The following is a 22,146-nucleotide window of genomic DNA, read 5'->3' as shown; positions in this document are numbered from 1 at the left end:
TCTTATTTTTAGGGACAGTTTTGTGAAAAATTTTTTTTATGTTGGATGTATATCGATCTAAAATAGCAGCAGGGAAAAACGGCCGCAAGTTTGCAATGTTGAAGTAATCAGTCTTTGATCCTGGTGGTTTTATTCTTTTAATAATGCGTCTGTGATCCTGCGTCTGTGATCCGGCCGTCTGAAGTGCCGTTCAGTCCATATGTCCCTTCACATGAAACACACTAAGCCTTCATCTTAATTCTAATTAACTTTATATGGGGCTCTGTGTGTGTGTGTGTGTGTGTGTGTGTGTGTGTGCGTGCATGTGTGTGGGGGGGGTTTGGATTTTTCTCGCGTCTGGTTTGTGATCTCGGCCTGATTGGTTTGTTTATTTAATGTCCACTTTGCCTTTCTAAGTAACACGTGTGTGTGTGTGTGTGTGTGTGTGTGTGTGTGTGTGTGTGTGTGTGTGTGTGTATAACGTGTGTGTGTGTGTGTGTGTGTGTGTGTGTGTGTGTGTGAGAGAGCCGCTGGTGATCTGTAGCTCGTGTGTGTTTCTGCTCTTCAGATGCTTTTGCAGCTCTCACTTGTGTTGTATCTTTTGGTGAGACCCATTTGAGTCCGTCTTGACAAATCTGAGCTCAGTTTGAGACATTGTTGAGATCTGTGTGTTGTGTTTGTCTGATCGTGTGTTTTTTGTGTTGCTGCTTATAGGGTTGGTTAGCAGAGGTTGAGTTTGGTCACACTAGTTGAGCTCCAACTGTGATTTGTAATAATAGTTTGTCTGACTGCCTAAAAACAGCAAAAGCAACACAGATGACAACACGAGTACAGTGCTTGTGGTTTAAGTGTGTGTGTGTGTGTGTGTGTGTGTGTGTGTGTGTGTGTGTGTTTCTGAGGTCACGGGGTCATGAAGGTGACATAAACATGAGAGATGCTTTTTTCCCTCACTATGTTTAATGTGTGTGTGTCTTTTTCTGCACCGTGTGAACTACTGCTGGAAAATATATTGAATGTCTATTTATTTTGTTGACAAAAAAAAATAGCTATTCTTTTTTGTAATTTGTGCATTAACTTTCAAAAATTTAGTACAAATGCATAGGGAAAAATGCATATTTTGCTGTTTATATAAATTAAAATATATAAATATTAATTCATATAATTATAAATAGTTAATTTATAGTTTAATTAAAAATGTACAAATAAGTTGCATATGATGAATATGGTGCCTGTCATTTGTGAAAAATATGTAAAACATAAAAAAGCAGTAAATATGATAATTGATATAAATTAAAATATATAAATATTAATTTATAAATAATTATTTTTTAATTATAAATATATAAATATGTTCTTCCAGTACATAGTTTTTTTTATTATTATTAAAGTTTCAATGTATTTGCGTTGCATGTTCAGAATCTATTTTGCGTTTTTCCCTCTTATGTTCAGCATGAGGGTATTTTTTTCTGCAATGCTGGGAAATATATTGAATATTTATGGCTTACTGTATATTATTTTGTTGCCAGTATAAAATCAAGTATTGATTTGTTTGATTGTAATGTGTTTTTTGCATTAGCTTTACTAAGTTTTTTACTAAGTGTCATTTGTGAAAACTATGTAAAACACATAGAAAATAAAAGTAAATATGTAAATTTTTATATAGATTAAAATATAAAATTATAAATTTATATTATTATAAATTACAAATAATTAACTTATAGGTAATTATAAATATATAAATATGTTTTTTTTTGGTGCAATATCAGTATGAACATTCTTAAATCTTCCATGTTTCAATTAGTGATTATTTGTGACTAAAGTTTTACCATATTTGCGTTGCATATTTTTAATCTAGTTTGCAATAAATGCTTGGAATGGACAAAAAAAAAATAATAATAATTGTACGCCGTTTGCTGTATATTTAATGTCAAGATGCTGAAAAATGATATGTTTATTATATCTGGAACAGCTGCTTGTGTGTGTGTGTGTGTGTGTGTGTGTGTGTGTGTGTGTGTGTGTGTGTGTGCTTTCTGATTGTCTTTGAAATTCCTTTTTTAATTTTTATAATCAGTTGATTATTTATGGTGATGGTTAATCATCTGTCACCAGCTCGCGATGCTGGACAGGATCCTCATTCATTCACAATCACTGGATTACGGCCGTCTCGTCTGCTCCTCGCTTGACTTTTGTTTCCCAAGGTTACTCTTCCGCCGCACGCCTGGATTCACGCTTAAACCTCTCCAGATTTCTACAATCTTTCCTGGTAATCCTCGGAAACTGATTTGGCAGTTGGGCGAGGTTGAGCTGATAGCGGATCAGATACGCGGCGCTGATGGCGCTAATGGCTGGATGGAATGTCAGGGAATTATCCAGAGTGCTGGATCTCAATGGGACGGAACATTCTATTTGGCTCTTTGCGAAGGTTCCGAATCCGCCCGGCCGACCAATCAGAGACCCGCCGCGGTCACCAGGCCGACCAATCGGATTCTCGCATCCCATGAAAGGGCTGTTAAAATATCACCATGGAGATGAGTTTGGACGACAGCCATCTTCTGCCGCCCATTTTCTCCTCGAGCACTTCCTGTGGGTCACAAACACACACAAACACCGGCGTGTGTGTGTGACTGAGTGTGTGCATCTGCTGAACGTGACCCCGCTCGACACACCTTTCTGTGCTTTTCTCTTACTTTAAATTGGTTTTATTTTGTTATTATATTTGGTTTAATATTTTAATATAATTCAGTATTTTTTTCCCAGTTTCTTTTGTTTTATTTTTTTCTGTTTTCTATTCTTATATTTTTTATTCTTTATACATTTATATTATTATTTTATTTTTAAATTTCATTTAATTTCTTTTCCTTTCTTTTCAATTTTCTTATTTTCTCTTTTTTTTCTTTCCTTTTCTAATTTATATTTATTTTATTTAGTAGTTTAAATTTTTATTTTATTTTTGTCATATTCTTTTTCTTTTATTTTTATTATGTTCTTTTCTTATCTTTCTAATTTACATTTATTTTATGTATAGTATTTTATATTTTTGTTTTAATATTTTAGTAGTTTATTATTTTATTTTTGTTGTATTCTTTGTATTTTTTGCTTTTTTTTATTCTTTTATTTTAATTTAAATGTATTTTATTTTGATTTTATATTTGGTTTAATACTGTAATATTATTTACTATCTGTATTACAATTTTTCTTTTTCAGTTCTTTTATATCTTTCTTTTTGTTTCATTTTCTTTTTTCTCTTTTCTCTCTTATTTTTTATGTTCATATTTTTGCACGCAGAACATCATGAAAAATATGTTTTCTGGATGCAAAACTGAAGCATAAACCATCTACATCGCTGCATCTGTTGTGTTTGTCGAGTTGTGAGTTCATTTGGCCTGTTTGCACATGGTGTGTGTGTGTGTGTGTGTGTGTGTGTGTGTGTGTGTGTGTGTGTGTGTGTGTGTGTGTGTGTGTGTGTGTGTGTGTGTGTGTGTGTGTGTGTGTGTGTGTGTGGATCGAGGCATCTGGCAGTAATTAGGTTAAATTAGAAGCGCTGTGGTCACTTGCCAAAAGCTCTATACCTTGAAAGGGTTTACAAATAATAAAGAGCCTGTAGTAAAGATCCGTCACCTGTGTGTGTGTGTGTGTGTGTGTGTGTGTGTGTGTGTTTTACAAATAATAGTGTGTGTGTGTAATGTGTGTCTGTGTAAACAGTGTGCAAACTACCTCTTGTGTGTGATAATATTCTGCCTCTTGCCTGAGAAAGACTGACTACCTCTAAATGATCTAAATTAGCTGAAAGCCTGATGAAAGACTGACTGGGATGTTTACGCTTTGGTTTTTCCCAGTTTTCCAGTGTGGTGTTTCTCTCGTTCTGCCCCTCTCTCTCTCTCTCTCTCTCTCTCGAGGTGTTTGTGTGTTTTAAGTGCTTTCGTTGAGTTATTTGATTGGAGAAGTGAAAGAGGCACAGAGTGGCTCTTATTACCCATAAGGCTGTGGGGATGGCCAGGACACATGAGTGTCATTTCCTGTTTATGTGTTCAGTTTGAGAGCTATAGCCATACATACAGGCTCTGAAGCTCACTGTGAGTCTGTCTGCGAAGCAGGTGCCTTTCATCGGGAAAACATGAAGATTTTTATTTTTGAATTGTTTGCAAACAATCTCCATCTATAATATATAATGGATTATATATTTTAATATTTAAATTCTATATGTTTAAAATATAATTCAAATAAAAAGATTTTTTTTTTGTAAATTATGAAATATATTTTAATATATATATATATGTTTACAGTATATATGTATGTATAATGTTGCAGTGAAATATATGTAATATGCAAGATAAAATATATTATATTGCATATTATATGAAATAGGTCATAATATATGAAAGATATGCTCTTATAGTTTTACACAATTATTATTATTATTATTATTATTATTATTATTATTATTATTATTGTTGTTGTTGTTGTTGTTGTTGTTATTTTTCCATATCTAAACTTCATGAAAAAGTAACAAGGATTTTATAGTTCATTTATACTCAGTTTCTCAGTTTCTAAATGGTCAGTTTCTAAAAAGACAATTTAATATGCAGATATATCTACATTTAAAAAAACAGTATTTGAACGAAAGCATTGTGAAAAGGCGGTAATGGCGCTGATTTCTTCAGATGGTCCCGTGCTGACAGACGTGTGATGAAGAGTTTGTGTTTGATGTTGGTGAGATGATCTCAGGATCTCAGGATGGATGGAGTGCAGAAGAATCTCTTCATCTGTTCTGACTCAAGCAGAAACATTTGGACGCTCAGATTATAAACACATGCCACGTCTCTCTGAGTCTCTCTCTCAGATGGGTAAACATGTGCTGTTTTCATGTGTACCGCCGTATTCATATACCACCAATTATAGTATGCAAATGACATTTAATGCATTTCAATGAATACAGTACAATCAGAATTTCATTCTTTTTTTAAACTTCTGCATTCAGTTCATTCATTCTTTTTATTAGATTTAAATGAACTTAAGTTGCTTTATTGTTTTTTTTTTTTTTTTTTTGCATGCATGCCATATTTTAATGTTAATAACATTAGGTTAACATCTATATAAAATAACATTTTATATACAATTTTATACCCATACAATTAAGTAAAAACTTTTATGTTTTCTATTAAGATTTGGGTCTGAAGTTATTTTAAACAACTAGGAACAATTTTGCAATTGTTTGTATACAATACATTTTTTTAATAAGTGCAGTTGCTCAATTTTCCCTAAAAGTAAGTTTAATCTGACTAAATTAAAATGTCTCATTTTGGCAGAAGATAAAAATATAAATAAACAATTTTTCTTGTATTCATGTGTAGTTCTTTAATGACAAAATTGTCTTTAAAGTTAAAGCTGAAAGAATCAAAAAAAAAAAAAAAAGAATTAAAGAATTAAAAAAAAATTTAAAAAAAAAAATAATAATGAAAAGTTATAATAAATACCTGGATTTATTCAAAAGCAGTTAAAGTCAATGGTAAGGCCTAATTTACACGTGTGTAGTAGTGATTTGCGTGTGTGTGTGTGTGTATTAGTGATTTATGTGTGTGTGTGTATTAGTGATTTATGTGTGTGTGTGTGTGTGTGTATTAGTGATTTATGTGTGTGTGTGTGTGTGTGTATTAGTGATTTATGTGTGTGTGTTTGTGTGTGTGTGTGTGTGTGTGTGTGTTTGTATGAGTGAGTGAGTGTGTGTGAGTAATTTGTTTATGTGAGTGAGTGAGTGAGTGATTTGTGTGTATGTTAGTGTATGTTAGTGTGTGTGTGTGTGTGTGTGTGTGTGTGTGTGTGTGTGTGTGTGTGTGTGTGTCGAGCTCCACTAGGGGGCTCCAGCAGCAGCAGTAAATCATGGTAATCAAACAGGGTAAATCTGTTAGAGAACAAAGCTCTGCTGTCGATTTCTGACAAAGACAAGAATGAGAGAAAAGAAGAGAAGAAAGAAACATTGCAGCACTCGACGTGTAATCCTGTTGATCTGAAACGGAGAAAACACACACACACACACACACACACATGGCCTGTGAGCGCATGGCTTCGAGCTGCTGGATCTGTGTGTGTGTGTGAGTAAAGTGTTCAGATATGTAGAGAGCAGTATAGAGCGAGTGTGGAGCGGATGCTCTCTGCACCATCTGTGCTGCACACGCTCAGATCTGACGCGTTTTCTTCTGCCATTGCTATGGCAACACACACAGCAAGGCCACACTGTCGAGCTGTCAATCACGCACACACACACACACACACACACAGAGGTCGCTGACCTCAGACCTGACCGTGACCCCACTCGAAACACCTTTTATTTTGATTTGATTTTAATAGTTTATATTTGGTTTAAAAATGTAATATAGTTTAAAATGGTAATTTCTTTTCTTTGCTTGTCTTTTCTTTTGTTGTTTAATTTCTTTTTATTTTATTGTGTTTTTGTCTTTACTTTTTTATTTAATTTTTATTATTTTTAGTTATAAGGTTTTATTATTTTTATTTTTGTTATTTTTTATATTAGGTTTACTATTCTACTATAGTTTAATATTTTTTTTTCTATTAGTTTCTTTTCCTTGCTTCTCTTCCTTTTTTCCTTTTTTGTCTTGTCTTTTATTTTTATTTAATTTTATTAAATTTTATTATTTTTATTATTTCTTTTTATTTTATTTTATCTTATTTTATTTTATTATTTTTATTTAAAAATTATTTATTTATTGTAATTTTAAATTTTTATGGCTTAATTATCATCTTTTCATCAGCTTATTTTGATTGTTCTTATTTTAAAGTAGTTTATTAATTTATTTTCAAAAGTTTTCATGATAATTATTAGTGTTCCAATTTTATTTTATTACTTAATTTTTTTTCTTGTTTATTTTCTTTTTCTTTTATCTCTTTTGTGTTTTATTTTCTTTCTCTGCAGCTGTACGTTACTCCAGGTTCATTTGATGTAATTAGAGGTCAATTAAAAGCTTTGGTGTCTTTGATCAGATGTGTGTGTGTGTGTGTACATCTTTCACATCTTGAACTGATTTCTCAGTATAAACACTGAACTGGGCTCTTTTCTTTCTCTCTCGTCCCTTTGTTTCCTCTCATTCTTAAATGAAGTTCGTTAGCGTTGTGTGTGTGATTGTTTGTGCGTTTGATCAGCTCCTGATGTGTTGTGCATGTGTGTTTTTTCTCCACCTGTCATTGTACTTAAAGGAATATTCTGCTTTCAATATGAGCTGAAATGTCCATGTTTATGATGACATGTGTTTGATCATCACAGAGATTGATTTCATCTCGTCCTTCAGTCTGGAGAAATTAACAGCGGCTTTAAAAGCACAAAGTCAAGCTTGCATTGTTATTAAATCTGTGATTCCTGAACTTTTTTGTCAGTCAAACTCCTTTGACTAATATCTCTGAGATTTAAAATTACTATTTCATTAATTTAACAACACATTCACGTTCACAGTCTTTTTTTATTGTTTCATTTGGAATTAATTTATTTTAATTTTGCATTCCTTTTCTATTTTGATTATTTTTAATTTAAAATATTTTATAATTTTATATTTTCATTATTTAATTAGGTTTTCATCAACAACTTATGTTTTTTTATTTCAAAACTATTATTATTATATATTTTTGTATTTATTTATTTATTTAAATATTGTCTTTTCATTCGCTTATTTTGATTGTTCTTATTTTAAAAAATTATATTAATTAATGCATTTTTATTTTATCTGAAAGTGTAAGAATGCAAACAGGTTTTCTGTAAGGGGTAGGTTTAGGGTTAGGGGATAGAAAATATTGTTTAGTTAGTATAAAAATAATCGAAGTGTATGGAAACTCCCCACAATTCACAGAAACAAACGTGTGTGTGAGAGTTATATGTGTCTCTCTCTCTCCATTACTTCTGTGTGTAAAGTGTTTCCTAGCTGTATTGACATCTGACCTGAAACACACACATACACACACACACACACACACACACACACACACACACACACACACACACACACACAGTCACAGGTGCTGCTGTGGGAGGCACTTGTCTTTGCACGGTTCTCCCTAATCAAGCCACAGGAAGCTGCTTCTCCTCAGGGAGTGTGTGTGTGTGTGTGTGTGAGAGAGAGAGAGAGAGAGAGAGAGAGAGAGATCTCGCTATGGTTCATGTGGAATAGATTAGTGTTTGATGGTAAAGCCAGACCCCTGTGTGTGTGTGTGTGTTTTGGATCTTTTTGTTTTTTTATATATGTGTAGAGTTTTATAAATTTTGGGTTTTGGGGGAATGAAGTCCAAAGTGAGGGAGGAACTTCCTTCCGCAACTCTCTCTCTTTCTCAAAAAAAAAGAGAGAATGTTTCATTGTTAATTTGTTGAGTGTTTGATTCACAAACATGAGCATTGTTATTTTTATTTTGTTGAGTGTGTGATTGTTTGTTTGTTTGTTTGTTTGTTTTTTTGTGTGTGTACATAGCAATGTCTCTAGAAAATTTGTGCACCCTAGCAACTCCATAGCAACAGTCTAAAATATTTAAAACATGTCTAAGAATACTTGGGCAACTTAGTAGCTACATTGTAAAATTTTAAAATCTCCATATCAACTTCGTAAATTCACAGAATAAATTATCATAACTGAACAGAAGAAGCCCGAAACTTTCAAAAACTCCTAGAAATTACTTAGCAACTGCCTAAACCACTCGAAATACCCTGGCAACTGCTTAGTAACTGCATAGCAACAGTCTAAAACCAATTGTCTCTCTCTTTCTCAGAAAAAAAGAAGACTGAATACTAGTTTGTTGAGTGTTTGTTTCACATGCACATTAGCTGTTTTACACTGTATGCTCAGGAGGAGCTTTTAAGTGTGTGTGTTTTTTGTTTTTTTTGTTTGTTTTTATTGGTTTTGGTAAAATGTGTGTGTTCTCCTGCATGTGTGTGTGTGTGTGTGTGTTGGTCAGTTTAGCACAGGTGCAACGAGTGGGTCACACTAATAAGGTGTGAGGGGCAAGACTCTGTGCGTGTGTGTGTGTGTGTGTGTGTGTGTGTGTGTGTGTGACGGTTGGGTGAAAGACTCTGTGCTGTGTGTGTGTGTTGTGGCTTTCGTGACTGCTTTGGTTTCGCTCCATCTGCTCCTGATCTGCTGCAGTAAACAGACTCACTCCTGCAGCGTTTGAGCTCCAGACATGAAGGATTCCTCACATCATGAGTCTGCTGCTATTTTACTGAGTGATCAGACGCACTATTTTTACCTGCTGAACCAGAAAACACCTGAAAACAAATCACATTGAAAGAGAGACCTGAATCACACATCACCGAGACTCTACTTACAACACCCTAGCAACCACATAGCAACAACCTAAAACACTCGGAACACACTAGAAACTGCATAGCAACAGCTTTAAACACTCAAAACACACTAGAAACTGCATAGCGACAGATTAAAACACATGGAACACACTAGCAACTGCATGGCAACAGCCTAAAACACTCAAAAAACTTTATAGAATCTGAATAGCGACAGATTAAAACACATGGTAATACTAGCAACTGCATAGCAACAGCTTTAAACACTCAAAACACACTAGAAACTGCATAGCGACAGATTAAAACACATGGAACACATATAGCAACTGCATGGCAACAGCCTAAAAACACTCAGAACACCCTAGCAAAGGCATGGCAACAGCCTAAAACACTCACGACAGATTAAAACACATATGGCAACAGCCTAAAACACTCATATAGCACTAGCAACTGCATAGCGACAGTTTAAACACTCAGAACACACTAGCAACTGGATAGCGACAGACTTAACACTCAGAACACCCTAGCAACTGCATAGCGACAGATTAAAACAACTCATATAATACTAGCAAACTGCATAGCGACAGTTAAAAAACACTCAAAACACACTAGAAACTGCATAGCGACAGATTAAAAACACATGGAACACACTAGCACTGCATGGCAACAGCCTAAAACAACTCATATAGTTAAAACATATGGAACGCAACAGCCTAAAACACTCATATAGCACTAGCAACTGCATAGCGACAGTTTAAACACTCAGAACACCCTAGCAACTGCATAGCAACAGACTAAACAACTCACAACACCATAGCATCTGCATAGCAAGAGCCTAAAACACCCACAACACCCTAGCAACTGCAGAGCAACAGTCTAAATCACTCAGAACACCCTAGCAACTGCATAGCGACAGATTGAAACACATGGAACACACTAGCAACTGAATGGCAACAGCCTAAAACACTCATATAACACTAGCAACTGCAGAGCAACAGTCTAAATCACTCAGAATACCCTAGCAACGGCGTAAAACACTTAGTGTAACCTAGCAAATGAATAGCAACAACCTAAAACATTCAGAACACGCTAGAAACTGCATAAAAACAGCATAAAACACTCTAACAACTATATAGCAGCTGCTAAAAGACTTGCATTTTGCTAAAATCATTTAGATATATATAGGATGTTAATAGGATTAGTTATCATATAGCAAATTAATAGAAAAAAAACATTTTAAACACCTAGAAATGTGTTAACTGTGGACAGGTGCAGAAATGAACCAGCCAGAAAAAATCTCCATGTTATTGAACCCCCCTAAAGTCAGCCTGATCTCTTTCACAGCGAGTGTGTGTGTGTGTGTGTGTGTGTGAGAGAGAGAGAGGAGAGAGAGAGAGAGAGAGAGAGATGTGTGTGTGTGTGTGTGTGTGTGTGTGTGTGTGTTTGTGTGCTCCATCTGTGCTGAGGTCTCTTGGTCTCCATAAAACTCCTCAAACTCCACCCTTGAGCTCTGGAGATGTCGTAAGTTTTCAGTTTTAGCTTCATTTACGTTTGTCTCAGACTTTTAACCTACAATTGCTTAGAAAAATAAAAAATAAAAAAAATAACTTTATCTTATCAGAAACAATTTAGTTTCCATTTGCTCTGCTTTAGGTACAGGAGAAGCATTTGAGATGTGATTTTCCATCGCCTGTGTTCTAGTTTTTGAGGTGTATCTTCTGAGGGTCGTTCTGTCCTCACACATCCGCTGTTTATCCCAGCTCCATATTCCCATCCGGCATGTTCCCACCATTCCTGCTAGTCATTACAGCACAGTTTTCCAGACAGGAATGCTCTGCTGTTTGTCTGCTGATGTCATCACTGATCCGCTGCAGCTGCTTGTCTCACATTTGCACTAAATTATTGTGTCGCAACACTTTGGGAACATGAACATTTTTTCCTGGGAAAGGGTTTCGCTCTGTTTCCGTCTCTTTTCTGGTGGTTCTTAGTGCACGGCATAAAATATGAAATTAAATGTACATTGAAAGTGTGTTTTGTGTCATTAGCCATCCTGATCACGGCGTCTTGTGTGTGTGTTTCAGGTATATGCCCCTTCCGCTAGCACTGCCGATTACAACCGGGACTCACCGGGTTACCCGTCCTCTAAAGCACCGGGCAGCAGCTTTCCCAGTTCCTTCTTTATGCCAGGTAAACCTTACACACCTGATGAAACGACTGCCTAAAACACTCCAAACACCCTATTATCTGAATATTGTGCCAGGTAAACCTTACACACCTGATGAAACGACTGCCTAAAACACAGCCTAAACATTCAGAATACCCTAGCAACTACATAAAAAAACAGCCTAAACACTTCAAACACCTTAGTTTCTGCATAGCAACAACCAACTAAACACTCAGAACAACCCCAGCAACTGCATAGTAACAAGCTACAAACACTCAGAAACACCTAGCCAACTGCATAACAACAGCCTAAACACTCAGAAATCCCTAGCAACTATATAACAACAGCCTTAACACTCAGAACACCATAGAAACTGTATAGCAACAGCCTAAACATTCAGAACACCCTAGCAACTACATAACAACAACCTAAACACCCAGAACACCCTAACAAAACTACATAACAACAGCCATAAAACACTCAAAACACCATAGCAAAACTGTATAGCAACAGCCTAAACATTCAGAACACCCTAGCAACAACATAACAACAGCCTAAACACTCAGAACACCCTAGCAACTACATAACAACAACCTAAACACCCAGAACACCCTAACACTGCATAGCAACAGCATAAACACCCAAAACACCCTAGCAACTGCAGAACAACAGCCTAAAACCATCAAAACACCTTAACAACTGCATAGCAACGGCCTAAACACTCAGAACACCCTAGCAACTACATAAAAATAGCCTAAAACACTCAGAACACCTTAACAACTGCATAGTAACAGCCAAAAACACTCATACTCAGAACACCCTAGCAACTACATAAAAATAGCCTAAAACACTCAGAACACCTCAACAACCAGCCTTAACACTTAGCATCTGCAGAACAACAGCCTAAAAAACACTGAACACCCTAGAAACTGCATAACAACAGCCTAAACATTCAGAACACCCTAGCAACTACATAACAACAACCTAAACACCCAGAACACCCTAACACTGCAGATCAACAGCCTAAACACTCAAAACACCCTAGCAACAATTTAGAAATGGTCTAAAAATGCTAAATGTTTTGTCTGTGTGTTTCATGTGTGATTTCAGACGGTCATCACAGTACAGACCCATGGAGCTCGTCCGGCAGTATGAACCAGCCCGGATACAACAGCATGCTGGGAAACTCCACACACAGCGCTCAGAGCAGCAGCTACTGCGGCCTGCATCCACACGACAGACTCGTGAGCACATTTTTTAAGTCAAAGACAATGATATTATATGCGAGCTGACAATGTAGACGCCTGACAACCGTTGTTGTTGTGATTTTAGACTGTATGGTTGTGATTTTTTTTATATATATATATATATATATATATATAAAGCCATGTAAATTGAATTGTCTTTAATTGAAAATGAAAATGAAATGAACCTGTCTCAAATGCTCTCCCTCTCTGTGTTTTTCAGAGTTACCCGTCACACTCGTCAGCTGAGATTAACCCCAGTCTTCCTCCCATGTCCAGTTTCCATCGCAGCGGCGGGACGAATCACTACAGTGCAGCGTCCTGCTCCGCCACCACCAATGGGACAGACAGCGTCATGGGTGAGTCCCCTCCGAATTCAAGCCAAGTGAAGATTTGATTCTCTCCACTTCAGTCACTCTATCACAGAGCAAACAAAAGCAAAGCTGGAATAATAGGATAATAAATCAGAAGGAGCTAAGGGAACTACAGGTGATCAGGTTCAGCTGCCCAACAACATTAGTGATTAATCAACAGGTCTAGCCATGTTAAGATGATCCCTAACGCTTTCTGATGGACTGATGAGCAGCATTAGTCATTCCTCCATCTGTCAGTTCAGAAATCAGCATTGCATGAACATTTTCTGTTTTCAAAATGTTTTTGTGAAGTTGAAGTAAATATTAATTGTCACAAGCGGTGATTGTCACAAGTGTTTTTTTATTTTTTATTTACTTAAACTCAGTTAAAAATTAAATTAAATTAAATTAAATTAAATTAAATTAAATTAAATTAAATTAAATTAAATTAAATTAAAACTTCAGGGTTTGATAATGAATTTACATGATATTAATATTTAAAAAATATTTATAACTCACAAATGACAATATCTCTGTAATTATTACTGTAACAAAAAAATGCCATAATTTATTTAAAATACATTTTTCATACTAAGTAAAATTTTAATCCATTAATGTATTTATTGACATATCACTTACTGATATAAAATTATAATTTAACTTCATTTGGAGTATTTTGCTATTCTGCAATGCACATTTCTGAATATTATGCCTAAAATGTGTTTTAATATCACTGTTAATAAGGATTGTATGATTGTATGATCTCTGTATATAAATATATTTCATATTTAAACATAACACATGTGCATGTGTGTGTATTTATGTATACATAATAAATATACACAGTACACACACATATAATATGTAAACAAAACATTTATTTTGTATGCGATTAATCATTTGACAACACTAATACATTTCCGTGAGCTTTTAATATTAATTTAATTCCATTAATATAATTTCCATTATTTTTTCAGGTCTAGAACTCTCAGTTTTAAATAGGGAATGAATTAAGAAATATGATTTTTGATTTTAAGCTTATTTAAAACCTTCTTTGTCTCATATTAAATCATTTTGGTGCGCTTTCACACACAGGGCTTAACTTAAGCCAGGACTAGACCTTTAAGTAAGATATAAGTAAGCAACTTTTACAAAAATGCCTTAGAAGAAAACATTACAGGTGTGAATCTTGACACAGAACAATGACACGAATATATTTTAAGATATGTCAGAGCAAGATATTTTTTAGTGCATGCATTTTAGTCTGGGACTAGCTTAAGCCTTGTCTGTGGAACCGTCTACATCTTATTTGAATGAACAGGAGTGTGAAGTGTCTCTGATCTGTTGTGTTTCAGCGAATCGAGCGCCGAGCGGAGCGGCCAGCAGCTCACAGACGGGAGACGCGTTAGGAAAGGCTCTGGCTTCAGTGAGTGACCAGGTCTAACACAGATACTGATGCACACATGATCCAAAGCAACATGAAACCGCATTCACCACACATTCGGCTTCTCTAGTGATGTTTTCGCTGAGTTTTAAGTTATGTTATGTCTCTGCCACTGAATAAAAAATAAAAAAGGTCTTTGGGACTTTTTCTTTATACTGTATCTGCCCCAGTGAAAAATAAATATACTTAGATTTTCATGCTAAATACACTACAAATACATTTTTATATTTAGGTACTTATTTGAATGTTCTAAAATTGTACTTTTAGTATACTAAACTGGTTTACTTACAGTCTGTTAAACTGAAACAACGCAAGCAAAGATATACTTAGTATATTTTATTGTACTAAAGTGGAACTATTGTGAGTATACTTCGGGTACACTTTAAATATCTTGCATTTAAAGTCTGATATTATTCAAAGAACATATAATCCTCATCAAAAGTGACATTAACACATATGTTAGACTTAATATTAAGAAATGTGCATTGTGCACAAGTAATATGCCAATTAAAGTTTAATAATTTCTATATCAGAAAAGTCTCAAGTTATCTGTCATTAAATATGTTAATAGATTTGAACTATACTTAGTATTAAATAAATAGTTTTTAAATATATTACTTTGATAAATTAAATTGTGAGAAAAAAAATACTTTGATAAATTAAATTGTGAGATATACAGTTTTTATTTTTCATTCTGTGGCAAAAACAAAAGTTAGACTGGTTAGATATAAAAAAACAAGCTTCCATAAACAATGGTTTTATAGAAGAAGAAACTAATTGTAATTTGAAGATTATATAAATAGACGTTTAAAGCAACCTTCACATTAAGACCAGAGACATTTATTAAAAAAGTAAACAGGTGTGAGTTCATGTTGCCTTTCAAAAAACATCTTAGCCAGAAAAAAATCATTCAGATGAATTCAGATGATGATGATGTGTGTGTTTGTTGTGCTTGTAGATCTATTCCCCCGATCACACCAATAACAGCTTCTCATCCAACCCATCCACTCCTGTGGGATCTCCTCCCTCGCTCACAGGTAACACGTGTGTGTGTGTGTGTGTGTGTGTGTGTGTGTGTGTGTGTGTGTGTGTGTGTGTGTGTGGTGTGTGTGTGTGTCAGAGAACACACACACAGCTGTCTGCACTGATGTCAGTCACCTGATTACTCTGTTTACTGCTTTACTATGCAATATATACTGAGTACTGTTATTTATGTGCCACCAAGTTTATTACAGTTAACTAAAATTAAAACTTAAAAAAAAAAAAAATATATATATATATATATATAAAATACAAATTTATAAAAACTATACAGACATAAAAATATCAAAATGAACTAAAATTTTAACTTTAATTTTAAATTGTAAATTTTAAAATTTAACCAAATTTACACTGAAAATATATTACTTTTGTCAGATAAATACATCATACTGGAAGTGAATATTTATTTTAACTTATTTAGATTTTTATATATCATATTTAATCCGAGGAAACAGGTTTTGTACTAAAATAACTAAAATATTTTTATGTAAAAAATAAATAAATATTGGTTGTCACATGACCACATGCTTTATTCCAGTTATCGTGAAAAAAAAAAATAAATATATATATATATATTTTGTAAAAAATGTAACGTTTGTAAGTACAATGAATGTGTCACGCTGAAAATGAAAGGTCAAGTGCATTGCGTTTTGAGATAACGTGTTTTGGTTTATTCTGCACATGTTAGCAATTATAGTATTTTATTTAATAATTCGGATATTTTATTTACTGTTAAATATGTTACATGATTTACATGAAATTTTCGTTGCATGAAATAAAATAAACATTAATTGAAATAATATAAAATTTAAAAATTATAAAATAATGATAAAAAAATAATGATTTTTATAATAGTTGTTTTGTCTATTTGAAAAAGGTGAACAACAAACATATAAAAAAATGCAGATTTAACTTAAATTTTTAAATCTAAAAATTTTTTTAATATTTATTTTAAATATTTAAATGAAATATAATTAAAATAACTGCTTTTATGCGTATAAAAATAAATTACTTAATATATATACTGCACACTGCTAAAGCCATTTATTTCAAGTTGAAAAGCTTTTTATGTTTCATTCTTCATTTTTGATTCAAACTCTGAAACACACTTCATCTCAAGGCCTGATTAACGAGTCATTATTCACGTCGCTATGGAAACGACCACCGCCTAATTGCTATTTCTCCGAGTGCCAAAGTTATTAGACCGACAACCATTAAATGCGCAACCGCAAATTAATATTTAAACTTAAACATGCGAGGGAAGTTTAAGTAACTAATTTAATAATTTTCTCATTGGCAGCGGCGCGGATACATGCAAAATTTATTTGCACATGAATGTGGCTGTAATTATGTGCTAATTAGCATTTGGAAATGAGGTTTAATAATACGGGGAAGCGTCTGAAATGCGTGTTTCTGTAAAGAAGTACGATTTGAAAAAACAGAACATAATTAGGTGCGACGTACGTAATGAGCGGATGCCGCAAACGCAAACAGGTGAAGGTCAGGGAGATCTGATGAACAAGCACCGCTCCTCTCTAATTAATGCTGTGAACCGGCCACAGCAAACGAGTTTGCATCTTAACTCAAGAATGAAAGAATAACGAGGTGTTATTAGCATGAGGGTCGTCACCTATCAAAGGAAGGGTCAGGCGGCCGGCGGCCCACCAGCTGATCATCACCGCTGCTCTCACATCAAGAAACCTGCACTACAAAGAGAAGACTGGGTATTTATTCCACCGGAGTGAGTGATGGTTAATTGAGCCTGGTTTAGTGTCGGATCAACGAGAAAATACGGATTTACAGGATATGAGGGGAATGCATTAGGCCAGAAGAAAGATTTGACCACATAAAAAGATAAAAAATGATCAGTTTCTCGAAAATAAAAGCAAAACCATTGTATTCATGAAGCTTCAGGTGAAATTAAATCAAACTGCAACAAAATAAAATATAAAAAGTGTTTTATTTCAGGTAGTTTCCAAGGCATCATTTCTCATTTTTGTTAAAATAAAATAAAATTAAATAAAATAAAATAAAATAAAATAAAATAAAATAAAATAAAATAAAATAAAATAAAATAAAATGCTATTACAGACATATTAAAAGAAGTTATAAAAATGACAAAAACACAACAAAATTATAAAATATTAAAAGTTAAAACTATAAAAAAAATATATAAAATTAAAAAAATATCAGTTGTTTTTCAATGCAGGGTTGTTTTAGTATGATTGAGATACTATTTTAGTTTTTATTAATTTTTATTTATATTATGCCGTTTTTATTAATCACTTTTTATTTTCATGTTTTGTTTCCATTTTAATTTTAGTTAATGTTTTAGTAATTTTGGTGTGTTTTTGGTGTGTGTGTGTATATATATCCATTTTATTCATTTTTTCATATTTTATTTTTATTTAGTTTTTGTTCATTTTCATTTCAGTTTTAGTTATTTTGGTACATTAAGTTAAACTAAGTTAAAATGAGAAATGTTGCCATAAAAATGTTTTGTTTCATTTTTTTATTTTTGTGTGTGTGTGAGTGTGATTTTAATTTTAGTTAACTATAATGATGCTGTCTCAGTGATACTAATTAGAAAGTATTATACAAATCACAGTCATTTGTTAATTTTGCACATGCTGGATAGTAAAAACACTGAAATTATATTATATATTATAGTTAACAAAAACTTAAAAACCTACCTAATGGGAAAAAAACAAAACAAAAAAACAGTAAAACTATTCAGACTTCAACTAAAATTCAACTGAAAACAGAAAGCTACAAATCTAATTCAAAATATTAACAAAACTGTTTAAATAAGGCTGCCACCTACTGGTCAAAATATGAAGCTGTTATATCCCATCATTTGTTTTGTTAATCAAGATGTTTCTGTTGATGATGATGATGATGTTTTGGTCTCTTTAGCTGCCAGTACAGCCGTCTGGTCCAGAAACGGTCAGGGAGCCTCGTCCCCGAGTTACGAGCCACCGCTGCACTCGCTGGTGAGAGATACATGTGCTGGGGTTAACACATTACAAGCAAAGCACATTACTTTTTTTCAAGTAACCATAAAAGTAACGCATTAATTTTTAATTTCGAAGGAAATATCTGAGTTTCTTTTTCAAATAAGTAACTCCAGTTACTTTAATTCCCATGTCTTGACTGAAAGCTCTGGTGTTGCCATGTTGAGAGAAATCAGGAGTAAGTTCAGAGCGTTGTGTGTGAACATGATGTAGAAAATCACATTTAGTGTTAGCTTCCAGTTTTAGCTGTATCCCTTCTAGCCACAACCGCACAAGAGAGCTGCATGTTTAGAAAGCCGTGTAAAATGAATGCAAGTTTAACTTTTAAAAAAACATGTCTCGAGACTTTATGGTGTTTTTTCTGCATCTCGTGTTTTTAAATGAAAAATGTACTCTTTGTGATTGGTTTTCGGTCCTTTGTATTAAACTATACATTCATGCATGATGCTGTTTTGTTTCTAATAGTCTAAGCAACGGAATTAATTATATGTGGTTTTTAAACATTATGCACTTTTTCACAGATAGTCGTGTTATTTTATTGCTTTGAAGAAACGTGCATTAGTAATATTTTGCTCGATGCGCTCTCTTGTGGCCTCAAGAGAGAAGCCAAAAGCTGTTTTCCCCCCTAACGGAAATTATGCCTTTATAATTGGAATATTGATTATTTTTTAGTACAACATATGAATGAATTTTTTTAGCCTTTTTGACAGGCCTAATGTAGTAGGTTGAGTGTGAGACAGGTTTGATGATGCTGGTTGTGTGTCTCTGTCCTGCAGCAGAGTCGTATCGAGGACAGGTTGGAGCGGCTGGACGATGCCATCCATGTGTTGCGCAGTCACGCGGTCGGTCCGTCCACAGCGATGCCCGGCGCTCACGCAGACATGCACGGACTGATCACTCCGTCTCACTCTCACAACGGAGCCATGGGCGGCCTGAGCGCCGGATACAGCGGCGGACTGCTTCCCTCCAGCAGACACTCGCTCATGGTAAGAGCCGCTGACCTCTGACCTCTGAGCTCCCGCCGTCTGGAGCCACTTCCTGCTTCCTGGATGTTCATGCAATTCAGGCATCTCTCTGTGTCTCTTCTTATTCAATCATTATTGTCTAGATCAGCCTGTTTGGATTGACCCATCATATGTGCAGCGCCACCTAGTTATTATACTAAAATCACCAAAATAATAACTAAAACTAAAACCATAAAAAAAACATTGTTGTTACTTGATAAAATAAAATATTTCAAAACTGTAAACATACTTTATTTTAGCTAGCTGACAAGGCAGCATTTTTATTTGTTTTAGTGTTTAAAAAAATAATTTAAAAAAATCAATTATTTAAAAAAAAAAAACTATATGGACATATTAAAAAAATAAAATAATAATAATAATAAATTGCATGATATTTCAGCTAGTTGCTCAACAAAAATAAGAATTATAAATTATATCATTTTTATTATTTAAAAAATGTTGCTTGAAATTAAATAAATATCAACTTATTTTGTTTCAGAAAGTTCCCAAGGTAGTATTTCTCATTTTGATTTACTAAAAAATAATACAAATTAATAAGTAAAAGCTATAAAACAAAACTATAAAAAAAGACATATTAAAAATAATAATAATAATGAAATTTAATTTTTCATGGAAGTTTCAAGGAATTTATTTGATATTTCAAGGAAACAGTTTAATTTAGTTAACTTGATGTACTAAAATACACAAAACTGAAATAAAAATTAAAACTGATACAGTTTTATTATTGTTATTTAAAAAGAAACAATTAAAACCATTAAAAAATTGTTACTTGAAATTAAATAAATGTTAACTGAAATAAAATAAAAAAATGTAATATTTTTTTTTTTATTAATCCAGATTATTGCCAAGGCAACATTTCTCATTTTGGTTTTAATGAAAAATAATAACAATGAATAAATAAAATATACATTTAGACATTTCAGAATTCCAAGTTTTTTTTTTTTTTTTTTTTTTGATATTTTAAGGAGACATTTATATAGTTGATAACTTGATAAATAACTGAAATAAAAATGAATTATAAACAACATGGATTTATTATTTAATTAATTATTTTACTGCAAAAAAACAAAAAACAAATACACAACAAGATTATTAAAACTTTAACTAAAATGAAAGTAAAAACAGCAAATATAAAATTACAATCTAACTTAAAATATGAACAGTAACTACAATAGTATCTCCTACTGGTCAAAAGTTTAAGACCACTGTATTTGCGATTAAAAACCATCATGCTAAATACGGTGTGCATGACGTCACTGATGTGGTCCTGTAATGTCTAAGTGTTATTAGTTACTCAGGTTGGAGCAAAGAATTGTGGGTAGCGATGTTGGCTCTCCTCTGACTGTAAGTTATAAGCAGCACAGAACTAAATACAGGATATAACAGAGCGAGGGGGAGAACAAGACTTCAAAAGAAAGATGCTGGTAATATTTTCCACATTTAAGGCTTTTTTAAGACTTAAACACAATCCATAAAGCTTCGAACAGCTGGAGAGAATAAAGAACAGAAAGAGAATACATGAAGAAAAGAAGATATAATGCATGTCCGATGCACATACACATTATTGCATGCACATTTATACATAAACCATTTCTGATGTCCTCATCTTTTTATGTAGTCATCAGAACATGAATTGCATTAAAATGCATAAAAATGGGACTGAGTTATAGAAAATGAATGTTTCGCACAGGCACATGCACGCATGTTCCTTAAGAAAATGCAAAAGCTGAGTTCCTAAATGTTGTCAAACTATTTTTTAGGGTTCTTGTAGCTAAAAAAGTGGCTCTTAAAAGAGTAAATATTCAGACTGATGTGTTTCTGATGAAGTGCTCTTTGTAAGGTCGTGTTTGTACATATTTCCAGTGTTAACGAGCTGTTTTAATGACATGAATGAATAACGGCAGGCGTGAGTTTGTTCATGCGTTTGATTGGACGAGCTCCGCTGTTGACGAGCTCCTGAATCTCTGCTCAGTGTCTCACTGACACTGCTGTTTATTTATTCACTTTCACCAGTGTTTGTGTGTGTGTGTGTGTGTGTGTGTGTGTGTGTGTGTATGTGTGCTATATAATGGCATTGGATTATAATGCATTCACACCTCACACACTGATTAGTGTTGTTAAAGGGACAGTTCACCCAAAATGTATCATTCTGTCACGGTGTTATTTTAGCAATCTTTGATATACTATTGTAGTTTTTGTTAATATTTTGAAATAGATTTGATTGTATTTTATTTATATATTGTTCAGTTTTCATTTTAATTTCTGTTAAGGTTTTAGTAATTTTGTTGTGTGTTTTTGTCATTTTTATTAATTTTTTTTTTTTATATATAATAGTATATATAATAATTTAATAATATATATTTAATATACATAACTTTTTATTAAGTTTTCATTTTAATTTTAGTAAAAGTTTTACTATTTTTATTGTGTTTTTGCAATTTTTCATTCGTTTTTTAATATGTATACAGGTATATAATGTTTTATCAAGTTTTTTACTTTAATAAAGTTTGTCATTTTTTATCAATTTTAGTTTTTAATATAGATCATTTTTATTAAGTTCTAAATTAAAGGTTTAATAATTTTTTATGGT

At 33.3% G+C, this 22,146-nt stretch overlaps 1 protein-coding gene across 1 annotated transcript in view; it reads left to right on the top strand.

The window, feature by feature from the left end:
* The window catches only part of LOC109057078 (transcription factor 4), a 50,725-nt gene that overhangs the window by 4,326 nt on the left and 24,253 nt on the right, over positions 1-22,146 (top strand). Inside the window, exons 2-8 of the mRNA XM_042748061.1 lie at positions 11,353-11,458; positions 12,546-12,679; positions 12,903-13,038; positions 14,388-14,458; positions 15,435-15,513; positions 18,434-18,510; positions 19,308-19,517. Of these exons, the coding sequence (XP_042603995.1) occupies positions 11,353-11,458; positions 12,546-12,679; positions 12,903-13,038; positions 14,388-14,458; positions 15,435-15,513; positions 18,434-18,510; positions 19,308-19,517 (813 nt within the window). The remainder of the gene's footprint in view (positions 1-11,352; positions 11,459-12,545; positions 12,680-12,902; positions 13,039-14,387; positions 14,459-15,434; positions 15,514-18,433; positions 18,511-19,307; positions 19,518-22,146) is intronic.

This window comes from Cyprinus carpio, chromosome B21, assembly GCF_018340385.1.
Source record: "Cyprinus carpio isolate SPL01 chromosome B21, ASM1834038v1, whole genome shotgun sequence".
In the NCBI taxonomy this organism is placed as follows: domain Eukaryota; kingdom Metazoa; phylum Chordata; class Actinopteri; order Cypriniformes; family Cyprinidae; genus Cyprinus; species Cyprinus carpio.
The sequence above is the reverse complement of the archived record's forward strand: the minus strand, read 5'-3'. Positions and strand labels throughout refer to the sequence as shown.